The 17,797-nt window shown below is 32.9% G+C and overlaps 1 protein-coding gene across 2 annotated transcripts in view; it reads left to right on the top strand.

Annotated features, from left to right (window-relative positions):
• The window catches only part of LOC119638106 (syntaxin-binding protein 5), a 49,279-nt gene that overhangs the window by 5,754 nt on the left and 25,728 nt on the right, over positions 1 to 17,797 (top strand). The window contains exons 8-14 of one of the 2 annotated variants that reach the window (XM_038034736.1): positions 3,989 to 4,143; positions 4,286 to 4,467; positions 4,567 to 4,731; positions 4,828 to 5,142; positions 5,260 to 5,399; positions 6,449 to 6,626; positions 16,874 to 17,774. In XM_038034736.1, the coding sequence (XP_037890664.1) occupies positions 3,989 to 4,143; positions 4,286 to 4,467; positions 4,567 to 4,731; positions 4,828 to 5,142; positions 5,260 to 5,399; positions 6,449 to 6,626; positions 16,874 to 17,774 (2,036 nt within the window). The remainder of the gene's footprint in view (positions 1 to 3,988; positions 4,144 to 4,285; positions 4,468 to 4,566; positions 4,732 to 4,827; positions 5,143 to 5,259; positions 5,400 to 6,448; positions 6,627 to 16,873; positions 17,775 to 17,797) is intronic. The other variant, XM_038034744.1, reaches the window with a different exon arrangement.

Genomic DNA, 17,797 nt, shown 5'->3' with positions numbered 1-17,797 from the left:
CACGATTTTATTTATGAGGCTAAGCAGTAACACGAATAGCGGACGGTCATCGGTACATCGAAAGTATATAACAAACGGCACAAACCTATGCATAATGATCATTAACATCGGATCAGATAGAAGATTTGGAACTAATAGCAACTTAGATACGATGGACTTTATATTATAGTGTGATGCGTACAATTAATGGTTAAACATCTTTTATGGAGCGATTAGAGCGAACCAATCATCTCTCTTGTCACTCGTTCTACAGATTCCATTATGTACGTGTGTATGGAGTCATTAAAAATATTATTTCTTTTTTAATTTTTTATAAAAAACTACAGAGTAAAAGGTATTTTCTTTTATTTGAGATCTTGAGATCTTTCGTATTGAGATCGCTCTTTGAAGGAAATTTGTGAGAAGAAGGAGGACTTTACTGAATCATCTTTTTTACCAAATTATATTAAATTCAAGGAATTCAATGGAATTGTAATGAAAGTCATTGAAGATCAAGCAAGCCAAGTAGCCAAGATCTCCTTCACTGTTACCGGATCAGTACTGTAAATATGGATAGTCGGCCGCTTTTGCTATGGCATCATCCGCTTGCTTTTAATCAATTATGGACATGTTGCTTCACCCACAGTACTTATTGACAGTAGAGAGTAGAGTCACTCCAGTCTGGCCAGGTTCCAACAGCTCTTCAAAATATCCTTTTATGTGGCATCAATCTGGGCTTTGTACGAAGACATGAAGACATTTTTCGTGTATTATTGTTAATCTATTTTTTTGAAATATTCGAAGGAGCGAGCCATCATTTCATTTGTTCGTTTAAGGGGCGATTCGGAAACGACAAATTTCGTCCATTAATTTTTTAACAGATGCCGTAATCGAATATCGAATTTCTTTTCCAGTGTTATGCAAACGATTCAAAATTTTTTTTTGAATAAAATTTTATTAAGGATGCTTTTGAAGAATTTCATCGGCCAATTGAACCATTGGTCGACTTGATTGCGACAAAACATCTCCAGTGCAGATATCATCGCCTCGGTTAAAGTAATGTTGTTATAAATTATGTATGGACTTATGTCACTTTTCAAAATTGGCCACGTATAGCTTAATAGTCGATGATATCAGCCAAGACACGTGACTTTGAAATCGTCTTTTGGGAAAAAGTATAGTTAATAGCAGATGCACATCAATATAAACAACACGACGATTATCGCACAGCAGTGTAGACAGAAAGATAGTATTAGATAGAAAGATAGAAGCGGTAAGGGTGCGTGGTATGTGCTCAACCGGTTGCCGACCAAATACTTATTATAACTACGAGATCACACTTCAATCGTAATTAAAGTATCGCCTACTACGCTGACAGCTCAGCTCGGCCGCTCAGCTATGCCGACTTGTTAGTCGCGTTTGTTAATTATTTTGATTAGCGATTCTAGTGCTGGCTGTTTTCATAACCTCATAATCTCATTCTTGAATAGTTTTTTGAAGTTTATGTCGTGGCATTTTTTCCAAATTCTTTTGAGATTTCAAAATTATTCACTTACTTCCATGTAATAATCGGATTTCAACGGTTGGACTTAATCTGACTCGGTTCACGCCAATTAACGAGCGACATGATCGCCTTAAAGCGTGTAAGTAACGTAACGTTTTTTCCCAATCATTTGGAGCAATCAACGCAATGTTATGATCATAATAATCACACCAATAAGCGAACAGTTCAAGTGGATTTTGTGGCGAGAAGTTTTCACGATATGTAAATTTTCGATGTTTTGCGTGTCAAGACAAGAGCGACGTGAAGAAAAGATGTCTTAAGAGCCTGCTTGAATGTTCAATTCCACGTTGTCGTTAAGCAATTGCTTGATACGCATGCAGTTCAAGATGTTTTCAAGAAAACGAGGAAACATGCCATGCCGGCGGGAAAAATCGAGCAATTGAATCTAAATATATTTAGATAGTGAAAATGTTTAATTCAACTGTGCACAGCATAAATGTCAGATTTGGGATGTCCGTGCTCGTTGAATACATTTTCTATCAATCGTTCGGTTACCTCGTTCCTCTCTCTGCTCTAAGTATGCCTTCGCTAATAATTGAGGCATTTAACGTGACGTGATTCGAATTAATGCGATAAATGAAAGACATGGCAAGCACGGCTTGTAAAGCGATCATGTTTTTTGCAATTTAATTTGCTTTAGCTTGGCATGAGTTCAAATTTTATTAAGTAAATATGTTTGCCTTTGTGTTAATATTCTAATTCAATAACATGTGCTAAAGGTATTCATGACAATGCTTGAGTTCGCGTTACCAAATTGTATTCCTTGATTGCATTTTAATATGACAATTATGTCGATTGCATGTCGTATCACTTTAGATAGGCAATAAATTGCATAGACTGATGAAAATTTCGGCACACAAAACGTTATAATGATTTTTTGGTATTATTTCGAATCACACTACAAAGCGAAGGGAATGATTTAATTTTGATTAGATTATAAATTGCCAAAGAAAAGAAGATTCATTTGCTACGGATTGCAAACACTTCGTTATTGTATCCATCATCGAATGATAAGGGGGGAAGCAGGGGGGGGGGGGATCGAAACCTTTCCGACGTTCATCGATGGAGACTTCAGATATCTCACAAATTCTTGATCAATATGAAATTCGGAATCGATCGTTTGTCCATCTGTCCATCTGTCCGTCTGTGTAATGTGTGTGTTTAAACATTCTCCTATAGTCTATCATTTTCAGAGCCTATCGATTTCAAATTTGACAGAAACATTGAAAGTTCTTGCATGTAGGTTGGCCCAATTGGTCGAAGTATATGCCCACAGCATCATGTAAACTGAGAATATCTTCGTTTTTCAAAAGGGTATACAAATATTTTGGTATTTTGTAAATGTACAAACATTGCAATGTATATTCTATGAGCGATGTTGTATTACCCGAACAAAAATGGAAAAATCGACCATGCCTATTTACTATTTACTATAGTGTATGAAAACTTAATGTTTTTCGCAAGATCTTCTTAACGCGCAGCAGTGAGCTTCAAAATCCCCATAAAATATTTAAATTCTTGGCCAATTTCAAATTCAGAACGGACGTAAGCATGTGCTTCTGTCTGTCTGCCCAACTGCCCAAATGCCCGACTGCCCGACTGCCTAACTGTGTGAAGATATCGTCTACAAATTTGCACAAGAATGATGAGCCCAGCCCCGTCTTAGTTATTTACGGTGAGCGTTTTTTTTTTTTTTTTTTTTTTTACTTAAGTTATCTGATTATCTATCGTGTTCGGGTTGAAAATTTGGGTAGTGGTGATATTTAAATTTCAAACGCTATAGATAAAATTTCGAAGCCATAACGCCTAAGGGAAGCAAATGTTTTTCGAATTGCAAGCGACGCTAATTGCAACCGATTTAATAGCTCACTTTGCGAGAAGAGAAAAGGAACGATAAGAACAAAATTTTGTTCGTGAGAACATTTGAAGTTTATATTCGTGAGCATAGGGCAGGCCGGGTCGACTTTGTCCTTTTCAAACTAATCCAAATTACATAGGAGGTTTATCAAGCACTTTACAGTTCAGCACTTTCGGATATCGTGTATTATATGTTTCATGTGTTTCAAGCAAATGAAATCATCACTGGGGAAAGCTATTAACAACAACCGATAGAATTATGAATGAAAAATGGACGCGGTATACCAAAAGTTGTTTGCAAAAATTCGATTCCATATAGCATAACTTGTTTGCACAGAATGCCGTACAATTGAATTTTTCCGATAAAGCCTCGAACGTTAAATAGAAAAAAAAAAAAAAAAATTGCAACGAAAGTTAGATAAATTTCGGTATATAGACTGAGAGAGAGAGAGAGAGAAAGACGAAAACTAGAAACGGAGATGGGTCGTTTTTTAATAGAGAGCGGCTGTGCGCTTAAAATCTTCTTAAAAAGTAATATAATGATTTCAATATAGATTTCTAATTGTAAATAATTATCTCAAAATTTAGCGAAACTTACACGATTTTTTCGGGAGGCATGCCCACAGATAAGGGTTCCAAATCGAATTGCATTACAGTTATGGTGGGGAAAACGACAACCGTTTTAGAAATGGAGCATGCAGTTGTTGATTTTATAATACTTTGTGAGAAGCCCTGGACGTGCGGTAAGTTAAGTTTTGTTATAATAAAATGCACACAAACACAAACACACACACACACACACACATCAAAATAATCAATGTTATTATAGCAAAAAAAAATCATATCACATACATGCCTAAAATGCTTTAATGTTATGCTTTATAGAAACCCAGGAACCCTATGCGATAGCGGTACTCCTACAATATGATTTAGTATTAATAGACTTACTTACATCCGGTTTTCCATGTTTCGAATCGCCTTATCCTATGGACTTACACGAATCACCTGTTACATGTTGCACTTATTTAACTGATTGCCCCTCGGATTTGGTTCCTGCTTTATACTCAGTATGTTTGTTTCATAAAGCTACTTTCAATATTTTTTCTTAGTCGGACAATAAATCGAACAAGATCTATTTAATTAAATGTAAAATAAATAATTTTTAGATTGGTCGTACTACGACAAGCAAGAAGAACGCCTTCTCGGAACGCGAATGGCCGATATCGGGTGGTGAATGGTCGCCAGCCTCGTGTAGCTATTCAGAAATTGTTATAACTGGTCATCAAGATGGTAGTTTAAAGTTCTGGGATTCTGGCGCCGGCTCATTGCAGGTAATGAAAAGCAATTCATAAGAAAATGCTATTAAATAAATGAATCATCTTAGCTAAGCTTCCATTTTTTTTTTACTTTTCGTTCGATCATTTCAGGTTTTATATAAATTTAAAACAGCAAAATTTTTTGAGAAACCCAAAAATATCACCCATTCCTCGGATAATAATATTGAGTTTCCGTTTGCTATACAAATAATATACCTTTGCTCAGAATCACGACGTCTATGCGTGGCCGGTTCGATGGGCCAAGTAATGTTATTTAAATTTCGTAAAGTCGAAACGCATTCAAGTATTTTTGTCTTGGAAATACCCATATTTTCCGATTATTTTGATGATATTTACGGCACAAGTCCTGAATTTGATTTTACACCGCATCAAGTTCAAAAATCCGAATCAAGTGATTCGGATAAGGTACAGATCTCATAATTTATATATATATATATTTATATATATATATATATGATATTTTGGAAATATGAAAGTAATTTGTAATCATTGTCGATCTCTTTTTATCAACTCTATGTATAGGCGGATGCAGCAATAAATGTGAAATCGGGTCCTTTGCGAATACCACCTGGTTTTCATCCGCAATTATTCTGCTTTACATTTGGTCCAAATAAAAAATTGGTACAAGTAACATCGTTAGCCGTTAATTCAAGTTACGGACTGTAAGTATTATTGTATAATTTAAAAATAAATATATACATATATATATATATGTATACATATATATAATTATATTTTAATGAAATGTTTAAAAACACGTGATATTTGAAATTCTTATAAACGTCATCGTCTTAAACAATCCATGCGATAGTTCACGATAATTAAGTTTTCAAAAATATTTGTAGTTTATCCGTTGCTTACTTATTCAACTATTTGCAGTTCTACAGGAACCATTCTAAAAACTCATCTGCAGGTTTCAATGACTTTCTTGCAAGTTTCATGGACAGATGATGTATTTAATGAAAATACTCTGCCAATGTTTTAGTTGAAGTTATTGTTCGAGAAATGTGTGTAACTTAAGTTAGATTGGAAATAAGCAGAGATGATCAGTTATTCTCAGTTTATGTTATATCCTAGGCGTATGCTTTGATTGATTTAGTTCCTATTTAATGCTTACTTAAGTGAAAAAACTGGCAATGAATGAATGATATATGAATTTTTGTAAACAGGAAACCGGATGCAGCCGGAAGACAGACGTTGCGTTGACTAGATAAGCAAGCCTAGATCAATTCAAAATATGATGCTAATCCGTAAGAAATATATATATATACATATACATATACATTTCGAAGCTTTCTCCTCTTTGTTACAAAGTGCGGATGCCATCTACCTCCCCCTATTTAGGCATAAAAATTTATTTATGAAAAATAAATTTTTTTTTTATTTTTTTATTTTTATAAAACCTGTTAAACATTAGTTTTTATACATAACACCGCGAAAGAGTGTTGCACTGATTTTGATCTTCATTTAACAATACAGTAAAAAAAATATGCTCGTATAAGATTTTCAATACAAATGTTTTGGATACTGCAACATACTGCAGTATATCGGATAAAACTTAATTATTGTTATTATTATTAAATTTGGATATATAGGTATAGTTAGGATAAGAATAAGAAGAACTCAATTGTATGCGTTTAATAGAATTTTTTATCCCGTATTTTCCCGATTCTTTTAAGAAGCATTATGTTTTTTATTATATTAATTGCAGAATGGCTTATGGCACCGAATATGGTCTTGTTGTTATCGATATTATACAAAAGAATTATTTATTAAGTGTTGCCTGTCCGGATCTGTATGGCGGTCAAGATCCGTATTCGAGGACACCAAAGAGTCCTAAACGCTTAGAAAGTAAAGATGAACAGAGCCGTTCACCAAGTTCTGATCAGGTAAGTTGGGAAATTGCCATTTTTTAATTTTGTAGCTGCTTGTTCTCGACAAAAAAAAAAAAATAAAAATAAATAAATAAATTTAAATTATTATAGTATTTATATATATAATATGTATATATATATATATATATATATATATATATATATATATATATATATGTATATTGTTTTCTGTAACTAAATTCGAAATTATGCATTTTCTAGTTCTACTTTTATTTATTATTGAAGGAAGCATTTTTATGTAATTTATTTCCTTTTTATTTTTCACTTTTCACTATATATATTAACTTAATTAATTTTATTTAAAGCTTTTTAATAACATTTCGAAAAAATAAAAATTAATAATGATAATGAAAAATTAAAAAAAAAAAAAATATATATATATATATATATTAAAACTGCTCATATCCACCATCAGATTTTAATTGAATCTTTCCGTTAATAAGATTGAGAAATTCATACATAATAGATAATTCGATTAAGCTCTCTCCCTTCCTCTCTCTCTCTCTCTCTCTCTTTCACTCTCACTCTCTCTCTCTCTCTCTTTCTCTTTCTCTTACTCTCTCTCACTCACTCACTCACTCACTCATTCACTGAAATCAATGGAATCAGTTGCAACAAAAGAAGTCTTAACAATTGGTTTAAGCAAAGTGAAATGTTGAGACTATACAACTACAGCAGTGTTTGATGCTGACGTTTTACTCGCCGTTCGAGGAAAACACAGTTTAGCAAGCCCTGTAGGGCAAATATTAGTTGCGAAGATTGTGGTAGTGGAGTGAGGAGAGTTTATTTAGTCTTTTATTAGATTTGTTTAAAAGTTCGCAACTCCTTGTTTTATAATCGAAAAGATATTTAACAATGTGAGATTGCGTAAGGCTTCCATTTATAGGAAGTTCGCTACTTCGCTAGTTCAACAATTTCTGCTAACGAGTATAACGAGTGCGAAATTGATTCTGTAGATTAAGATTAAATGCTTCCGAAAGACTTGATAAATCCTAATGTCATTCTTTTCGTTTGCTTTGGGTGAGGCAGGCAGTCTATAATCATAAAATTCCCTTTATTGAAAAGTGTTTTTTTTTTTTTTTTTTTTGGTATGGACTTACGCATCTGGCTTTCCTGCCCAAATTGGAAAACAATATCGAGCCTGGCATTATCCGTACATATTTTCATATTTGAAAAAAACTATTTAATTTTCTTACACTTACAGTTACACGGTTACCCTGAACTGTCGTCTGTGAAAAGGAAAGAGTGGATTAAATTTTAGATAGGTAACGATAGGTGGTGGATATCAAATATTCGCTTTCATGGTGAATATATTAAAGCTTTCTTACATGTCTTTATTTCAACTCTTTCTTTTTTTTTTTTTTGTTTTATTTTTGTTTTTTTTTTTTTTAAATATTTTGTTGAAATATTTTCTCTTTAATTAAATTGTTTTTTTAATTGGCATGAGATAATTATAATTTGAAATCATTTTTTACCATTAAAAACAAAAGCAAAGGAAAGTAAAGTAAAAGTACAGTAAACACACATAATCACACTTTAAATATACTTAAACAATAACTTTAAAAAAAAAAAAAAACAAAAAAAAAAATTTAATGAATAATTTATTAAAACTTTCTTTTTAAAACTATTTTATGATTAGTGACTTGTTTAAACCACAGCCAAAGTATTCTCCGTTTCTGTTTCTGTTTCTGTTTCTTTCTCCCACCTACTCCTTTCACTCTTTCTGCCTCACACTCTCTCTCTCTCTCTCTCTCTCTCTCTCTCTCTTTTTCTGTCTCTCTGTCTCTTTGTCTCTCTATTTGCCTCTGGTTATGTGTACCTTTTCCGATATCAGTTTGCAAATTGCTTAAAATTGTGTTTTATATAAATAAATGTCTACCTATACCTCCGTGTGCTAAACCCCCAAAAACCACCTTCAGACTTAGTTGCCCAGCAAAACTTAAGTTTTTTTTTTTTTTTTTCAATTACCATTGAGAGTTATTTCAAACAATTTCTACTACCTATCATTTATCTTTTTGTTGTTGTTTGATTGTTAGTAAAAAAGTATTTTTGAAAACTAAACATCAGAGCGGATGCTAGTTTTTGTACGTTCCTTGAGCCCCTATAGGGATTCTTTCAAACCTTTTGTTAAAATTCATAGTATTGATTAACGATATGTATGTCAATTATCAAAATTAAGACAAAATTCTCTAATTGATTGTCGATAAAGTTTCCGAGATATTTATAAATCTGCGTTTCTTGCGTCGATCCGAAAATCTCTTTATTAAGGCTTCTGGAGAAAGTAAAAAAAATTTAATTTAATTTTTATTATCGAAAATATTTCGGAGGAGCTATACATAGGATATGTTTTTTCATATTGTTACAACCATTAGAAATATGAATCGAGGAGTCGATAAAAGGTATGTCTGTCTAGCTGTCTTGATGATGCAAACATATGAAGAAAGAAAGAAAGAAAATTCGAGCGTTGCATGCATGCATCCGACACATGTTCATGTATAACCCCCCCCTTTTGTCCTTTCTTTCGGTCGTGCCTTTTACGCAATAAGCGTGCGTTCGCATGAAGATTGAGTTCTTCAATTGAAGAAACCTAAATGCAAGTCTTTGTTTATTGGCGTCGTCAGCGTAGAAAAGAATTTCTGGCCCATTAGCCTTGCCTGGATTTAATGGGCGACGTGGCATGCGGACCAAAGATTCGCAAGTGTGAATAAAGCCGCAAAGAAGAACACATTTCGCATTTCATTGCTAGCAACGTGAGCCAAGAAGAAGCTTAAGAGCTCATGTCTCCTGGTTTCAAATTAACTTTAAACGAAGTGGCGTTGTTTTCAAAGTTTGCCATTTAATGAATCCTCGAATAAATGGCGGCCGTTTGTAATGCTATCATATGGTATTTTTTTCTTTTTATTTTTCTGTTTTTATTATTATTATTATTATTATTATTGTTTTCATTTTCATTTCTTTTTGATTTGCAAGCACATCTACATCTACATGTACATCTATTTGAAAAAGTTTTGCTGGGTAGTTGTTGTGTTAGCAAAAACAACCCTTGTGTATACCTTACCTTCGTGTGTGTGTATCTTTTAGTATATGTTAGACGCCCACAAATATATATTTACGAGTACTTATTATGATATCGCATGTCAAATAAGAGTTGTGTGTGTAATTAACTAAACATGAATTTTTCTTTTCGTCTTAAGCAATTAGTAATAAATAATATGCCTTTTGTGATAAATAAATAATCAAACAATTGATACTTATCCTAATTTTGGCCTATTGACTATACATACCTACCATGCCTTCAATTGTAAGCTTGGCTGTAAGCTAACAAAAAAAAAAAAGAAATTAAATAAATTTAAATAAAAAAAAACCAAAACAAAAACAAAAATAGTAGCAACTGCAAAAGGTTACTTGCTCTTATGTAATGTCTTCCATTTTACTCTTATTTTTTTTTTTTTTTTTTTTTTTTTTTGTTGTTTCCTTCTATCCTTTGTTCCCTCTACTTGCTTAAAATAATTAAAGTAGTAACAGCTGTAGAGCCCTTTGATTATTTTCCTTTTTCCATTTTTTTATTTAATTGCGAGTGGGAGTAAAATAATCTCAAGTGGTTAGTATTGTCAGAAATTACGTTATCAAATGAAAATCGAATTCTTACATATATATATATATATATATATATATAGTTTGCAAGGAATTAAAGAAATCCGATATCCTTTTCACTCAAGTGCTGCAAAAGAATTCATCGAATTTTTAATTGCGACAAAAAACATAAAATTATTTACATATATTTTATGTACGTTTGTGTTTCATTTTGATGACAAAAAAAAAAAAAAAAAAAAAAAAAAAAAATATTCTCTCTCATCATCAGTTAGCCTCTAAAAAATTAAATACGCAAATGACCTTCGCCGCATAATATACTTAGAAGAATCTTGCATAATATACTCATCACTTCAAATTCCTATTCACATTGATCGTATGAGTTGGTCGATGGGTGCGATATTTGCAATGCATTTATTTATTTATTATTATTTTTTTTTAAATATACATTTTAAGAAGTATTTATATCGAGTTATATCAATCAATATCCACGTATATGCCACTTCGTAGCATAGTAATTGAAAGAAGTGCGACAGAGCCCGGTTTTCAATCTGCAGTGCTGCAAACTATACTAATAAGTGTTTGCATGTATTGTGATCATTTTTACCTTGCAAATCAAAATATTAATGCATCATTTGCAACATGGCGATGTCGTGTCGAAAGAACGATATTGCTTTGGCGGCGATCCAATCATCGAACCGTTTTATGCAATTCTTCGGGCCGTACCTATCATTAATGATTGCTTGGTAAACACCCACCGAGGCTGCTGCCATTCTCTATGCCTCTCTCTCTCTCTCTCTCTCTCTCTCTCTCTTCCTATCTAGATTTCATTTGGTCATTAACATATGCTATCAATTTGCATAAATTTCTTCTCATTTTTTTTTTTTTTTTTTCTTTATAAGGAATTGTACCGATTGATTGATTGATTGATTGATTGATTTCAAACAACCATCTGCTATGAATTGCCAATTATAATTATTTATTTTTATTTTTCTCTCTCCATTTATAGGCATAGATTTATATGGATGGATAGAGAGGCATATTGTTGAATACGATTTACGACTATTCGATAAACATATATGAGCCAAGTTTTAGTTCTTCAACTTTAGGAAGGAGTAGGATAGGGTTGGCATATATGTATATGTTTATTTTTCTGGAGTTTGAGCATAAGTGAGCCAAAGCAAATTTTGTAAAACTAGTGTAGCGTCATATTCTTGGGTGCTGGGCATTTGAAAGACATTACTTTCGATCCATTGACACTCTTTAGTGCCCCGAAAAAAATTTGACCATTTTCATTATGGAAGTATAGAATGGTTAATAATTTGAGTACACATCCTCATCTTTGCATATGTTTGATAAAGAAGTACTGCACTCTTTTCTAACAAAGTTCATCGTTCACATATACCACTCTGCGGAGTATGCGGTTCGAATTCAGTTGTATGTTTACACTCTGGACTGAATGAATGAATTTCTAATTAATTTAAAATTTAATTAAACAAATATTTATTCTACAAAGTCTTTATTGCGTTACATCGTATTTTTCACGAGTCAAGTTTCATTGACATATATATATATATATATATATAGAAAAGGTGTTTGCGTTAATTTTGATCATATTTTTTACTTGAAAAACGCATTTATTGAGAAAACTTATTAAAATAGGTATGTTAATCAAAATAGTTTAGATCATTTTGTACAATCTTCTAGCATTGGCTAGGCAGTGATCCATCCAATCATCGATCCATTTTCGCACTTCCCCAACTTAACGGATATGCGTGCTAGCCATGCGATGTGCGACATCGATCTGAACAAGTGGTAATCATAAGGCGACGAGTGCGCTGAATGTGACGGTATTTCCTATTCGAACTGCAACAGCGTATCCCTAACAACTCTTACCACACCAGTAGCCAAAAAATGGCCATTTCAGTCAATTTGAGTTGAAACTTTTAAATTGTTGAAATCAAAAAGTGGGAATTGGGATACGATGGAGCAGCATCACCATTAGTTTGCGAACATATTTGTTCGGACTTCGGCAGAGTAGATTTCTTCAAATAAATGACAAAAGAAATTGAAGATCGAAAATGAAATATTGAGCGCCCGATGCGATTAGCGTCGACATACACCGATTAACTCAATAATATTGAATGGAAAACTGTTGTTTTATGTAGAGGAAGGTAAAAAAGTCATCGAATTTAACCGTTATATACGTTGGTATTTTCCATTACATTTTTGCCTATAGAATAACGCTGACTAAAATTAACGCACGCACCTGATATGTGTCTGTATAGCATTGCTAAAGTTTCAATTATCGGTTATAGTAATATCTAAAATGCAAAAACGATTGTAGAACCGTTATCACTGCTTAAATATTTTGAAATATATGCAGCACATGAGCCGCGAATGGTTCTTTTATAATTGTTTGTGTGGTGTTTGTCATTAGGTTCCAGTAGAAATATGTCTTAATAGTAGAGAGTGAGAAAGCGAGAGAGAGAGAGAGAGAGAGAGAGAGAGAGAGAAAAAGAGAGAGAGATTATACTTAAATGCATTTTGTTTTTTAATCAAACGATTTATTCCCAATATGTTTGCATTCGTTCGTCATGGCACTCGTGTAGTGTATATTGCATACCATGTTTACCATCGAAACGATTATTGAATGAAATGATTGATTGTCGTATCTTAGGATTTTAAACGCGTACTCTTTGTATGTCTGACGTTAGCCATTGTTGTTGCCTAAGGATATTAAAATTTTACTCATTTCTCTTATATAAGCAGCGTTTCGGTCCTCGTACACCTCTGTCGAAGAAATGTTATTATATTTATTTTGTGAAATTATTTATAACGTAAAAGTGTTTATTTTCATATTTATTTCGTTTATAGCATAATTTCTGACAATACGGCGACAGGAATTTCTACTCCCTAGTTATATAGAGCATTATAAAAATGATTCAATTCCGTAAATAATGCGTATGACGCGTATGCGGTAGATATAAAATTTTAATAAGGATGTTTTAAGGATTAAAATTCCCTCAATGAAAAGAAACAAAAAAAAAAAAAAAAAAAAACAAAAAACAAGTCATCAAAAATACAACAAATGTTCTTAAACAAAAAAAAAAAAAAAAGAAAAAAAGGGGAATAAATATTTAAAAAAAAAGAAACAAAAATAATTTAAAAAGAATGCTTGAATTCTATGGCAAGAAAGAATATCTTTTTTTATTCATCTTTATCCGAACGAAATCAATATTCAGAAGAAAGTCAGTTAAAAGCATAGAAAGAAAAGAAAAATACAAAGCTAATACGTTTACGTTAACGATAATGATCACGATAATGATTTGAAATTTTACATCGAAAACAAGATTAATTGATTGATTGATGGAATTGTGTTAGAATAGAAAAGTTGGCCGAAAACCATTTGCAAATTAACAACCAACACAAGGCGAAGCATGGTAAATCTCTTTATTTGTGATTGATTCATTACTTAATTAATTGATTGATTGATTGATTGATTGATTGACTAATTGTTTAATGTGCACGGAGATTGGATTGATCACACGTATACAATTAAATATATATACATTATTTTGTTTTTTTTTTTTTAAAAAAAAAAAAAAAAAAAAAAAAAACGAAAAACAAAAACAATTTTTTTTCTTCTAAACAATTACAAAAAAAGTCGTAAATTCTCAATACTTGTGTGTGTCTTGCTTAAATGTGATTAATTAATTGATTAATTCAGAGATCGATTTTCTTATTTTACTATCGCTTCATTTTTTCCACTAACAATTTTATTTATTACAATGAATAAATAAATAAATGCCAATTATTAACTGCCATAAAGCAATTATTTTAAATTTTGAAATTAACCGAAATGACCAAAATAATATGAAAAAAAAAAATTAAAAGAAATTAAAAGATTTTTCCAAAAAAAAAAAAAGAAAAAAACGCATTTTCTTCTTTTCTCAATCATTTGAAATTTGAAATATGATCGGAATACGATCTCGTTTAAATAATCGCGATTAACATCTTCACTCTTCATTTTATTCGATATCTTTGACATTCTGGCTGCTTTCTGTACTCGTAGCGAGAGCGACTTAACGAAATACAAACAACAAAAACGCCTCGATTTTTTTTTTTGTAAGGTAAAATCGAACGCAAATATTAATATTAGAAATCGGCAAAATTAATTTAATGGACGGACATCATTATATCGTAGCATGAAACTAGAGAAGAGACGTAATTTATGTGACGCACTTTCCCGATATATTTGACAATTAACGCATAGACAGACATACAGGCATACATATAGAGTGAGAGAGATAGAAAGAAAGAGAGATAGAGAGATAGAGATATATATCAAATATATGAAACTGTTATCAATGGTAACATTTCGGTATTGATCGTTTAGATTAGCGCTGAGAAGTATTTCAACCAAATTTTGGACATTTTCTCTCTTCTTTTTCTTTTTTGTGGACCGTTGAATAGCTTTTCTAAATAACTTGAATAGTTGCTTAGTAATCAGTTACTCGGAAATAAATTCAAGAAAATGACCGGATCAGCCGGACACACTGAAGTAAACCCTATAGAAATCAAGCGAACTGAAATTACATTTTTTTTTTTTTGCAAATAACATAAGCTTCGAATTTCTTCCGTAGATTTTGAATATTTTTAGTCGCAGTGCGACCTGAGTTGAATAATCGAACCAAAATCGAATATTCTCAGTAGGTCAAAATACTCGATTCATTTTTAAGCAAGTACGGCGTAGTTGTTTCGTATATTAGAACAACAGCAGTAAGACCCGTTCGCCTGATATTGTAATCGTATCGTCCTCTCATTTATAATGTATCGTATATCGTAAATAATTGAAAATACGATTTCATTACGATTTGACAGCATTATTACGGTATATTCTTGTCTAGGTAGGCATTAGTTGCATTTTAGTAATTGGGATACTTGTGGCGCGTGATATATTTCCTCCGATTGACTTCATTTCGAATTTCGCATACATTTACTTATTTCTTTTTTTCCACACAAGAAAAAAAAGGACAAGTAAATTCTGAGAACAAGTTCAGAGTGGATAGACGGATGGACGGATACGTTGGGCAGAAGATCAAAATTCAATTTTTCTTCGCTAGTCAAGAATGATTGTCTTGCTGTTACGAAGATTTGTTAAATCGAAAATGCGCTATACGAGGTACGACCACTACCGTCCGTACTAGGCGTACAATATTTACAATATTTAATACAATATTTAAATAATTTAAACGTTTCGAAGGAAATGACAATCAGTTAGCGTCACGGCATCATATCTCAAGCCAATCTTTAAGCTCTAAAAAGCTGTCACAATATTTTAAGTTCTTGCACTGCTAGGTTCGAAAATAATCATTTACTATGCGTAACTGTTCCACTATGTCGTTCCTCGATTAATTGATAGTAAGCATTTGACCTTGTCCTTTGGAAGCAACTCAAAATAACTCAGTCCGTCCAATACTGTTTCTATGTAAATATTTAAGTAATTTTTCTCCATCTCAATCCAGTGGAAAAGAGCTTCTAGTGATTATGTTTGTGAATAGATTCAAAAGGACGAAAGACAAAGATTTGTAATTCCATCTGTCGAATAATCGGCAATAAGTATCGAAGAATCGAAGACGACGGAAATTTTCCCACTTTTAACTAATATTTTCAGGTGCGAGGACGTTGCAATATTGCCTCCAAGGCGTGTACAGATAACATTCGGATGAGTTTATTATTTATTTCTCGTATTTGCAATAAAAGACGCAAGTAGAAGGTTCTCTAGTTCGTAGACGTTTAGCGTAGAAAAGTTATTTGCGTATTTTAGCGCACTAGCAATAGTAATAGTAGTAGTGGTAGTAGTAGTAGTAGTAGTAGTAGTAGTAGTAGTAGTAATGGACACCTTTTCATACATTTAGAAATTATCCCTAACATATCTAAAGATTGTGCTTATGCCTGACGTTGCTTAGCCGTCAAGGAAGAACATAGCCGATGACCGTGGAAATGCTATCTGAAACATAAGTTGTCTGTTTTAGCGGACTAGCAGTAGTAGTGGTAGTAGTAATGGAGAACTCCTTGTACACTTAGAGATTACTTAGCATATCGAAAGTTTGCGGTTACACCTGACGTGGCTTAGCCGCTAAGGAAGAAGACCGCAAATGTCATACTTAAGCGATCTGCCTGTTAGCGGAGCAAAAAAAGTTTGTCAATGCTATGAGTAACTTAAGTAAGTTATAGTAACAGTTTTGTAATTTTTATGTCTTTTCTATCGAATCATTCCATGAATATTATTTTGGTCATTTTTGAGGGATGCATCATCTCCCCTCGTTTAATATCCCGTAAGTCTTTTATTAAAATAAACTCTTTGAGGGTATTCTTCTCTGAAACCAATATATAAATCAATTAAAAAAAAAGTTCATTAAAATTATTCTTATGCTTCGATATATGAAATCGTTAAAACAAGTTGCAACGATAGCTACGTATTTTCGATATTGTATGTAAATAAGTATTGAGCGTTGATTGTTGTATGTATTTTAATTTTGTGTTTATTTAAAAAAAAAAAAAAAAAAAAAAAAAAAAATGAAACCGTAAACGAATGAAACCATAATCGAAACGAAATCGAAACCAACGCAACACCAACCATTTAGCTAAATGACACTACAAGTCCTGATAGCCCATCTATCGAATTTATACCAGAAGTTAATGAGGAAGCGTTGTTGTCAAATCAAAATCAAAATAGTTCGTCACGTCCGATCACACCTGAAACCAATGATAGGAATGCAGTTACAATAACTAATGCCAGCTTAGCGACCGGACTTGGTGTTGCGGTTGCTAGGACCACTGGCGGCGCAATACCGAAGAGTCCGTTACGCGAAGGTATACCAACTGTGCCGGCGGGCAAAGATTTGCAAGAGCGTCGCAAATCAATGTCATGGAAAACGTTCAATTTAAAGCGTCAATTATCTCGAGTCAATATGAAAATCGGCATTGGATTAAACAACGAAAACGAAGCAATTACCGGTAAAGGCGGTGGAGGCAGTGCGATATTTTATACTCAGAAGGAATGCTCTCCAGAGGAGGAAGATCAATCACCATCTAAAGAACCAATCGTTGTGGGTGTCGAGTGCCGGGAGAGTATGTCCGAAAGTATTATGGGAGATGCAATCGATGCCCAGAGTGAGAATACTTTCTCAGAGGATTCCAGAGAGCAATACAGCAGGGCAGAAACGAATCAGGAGATTTTTAAAAAAGTCGACTTTATGCCCGAATCAGAAGAGAGCGACGATAAGCAAGCCTCAAGACCAAATAACTTGCCACTAGTATCTAGTGGCGGCAACGCAAGCACCTCAATTACGACAAGTGCAGTAGGCGTTCTTGGCGAAACGGGTATACCGGTTAAACCGCCTCGACAAAAATCCAAAGAGAAACGCGATCAGCGTTTACTCTCAGTACCAAATATTAAATATCAATCGCGCGATATGCGCTCACGCACAACTGTACGTAACGATTCGTCTCCTTCGTTCAGCGGAAATAAAACAAAAAAAACACGTAAGTATAACTGAAAGAACAAA

This window comes from Glossina fuscipes, unplaced genomic scaffold (genome assembly GCF_014805625.2).
Source record: "Glossina fuscipes isolate IAEA_lab_2018 unplaced genomic scaffold, Yale_Gfus_2 0, whole genome shotgun sequence".
In the NCBI taxonomy this organism is placed as follows: domain Eukaryota; kingdom Metazoa; phylum Arthropoda; class Insecta; order Diptera; family Glossinidae; genus Glossina; species Glossina fuscipes.
This window is presented reverse-complemented; position numbering and strand designations above follow the sequence as displayed.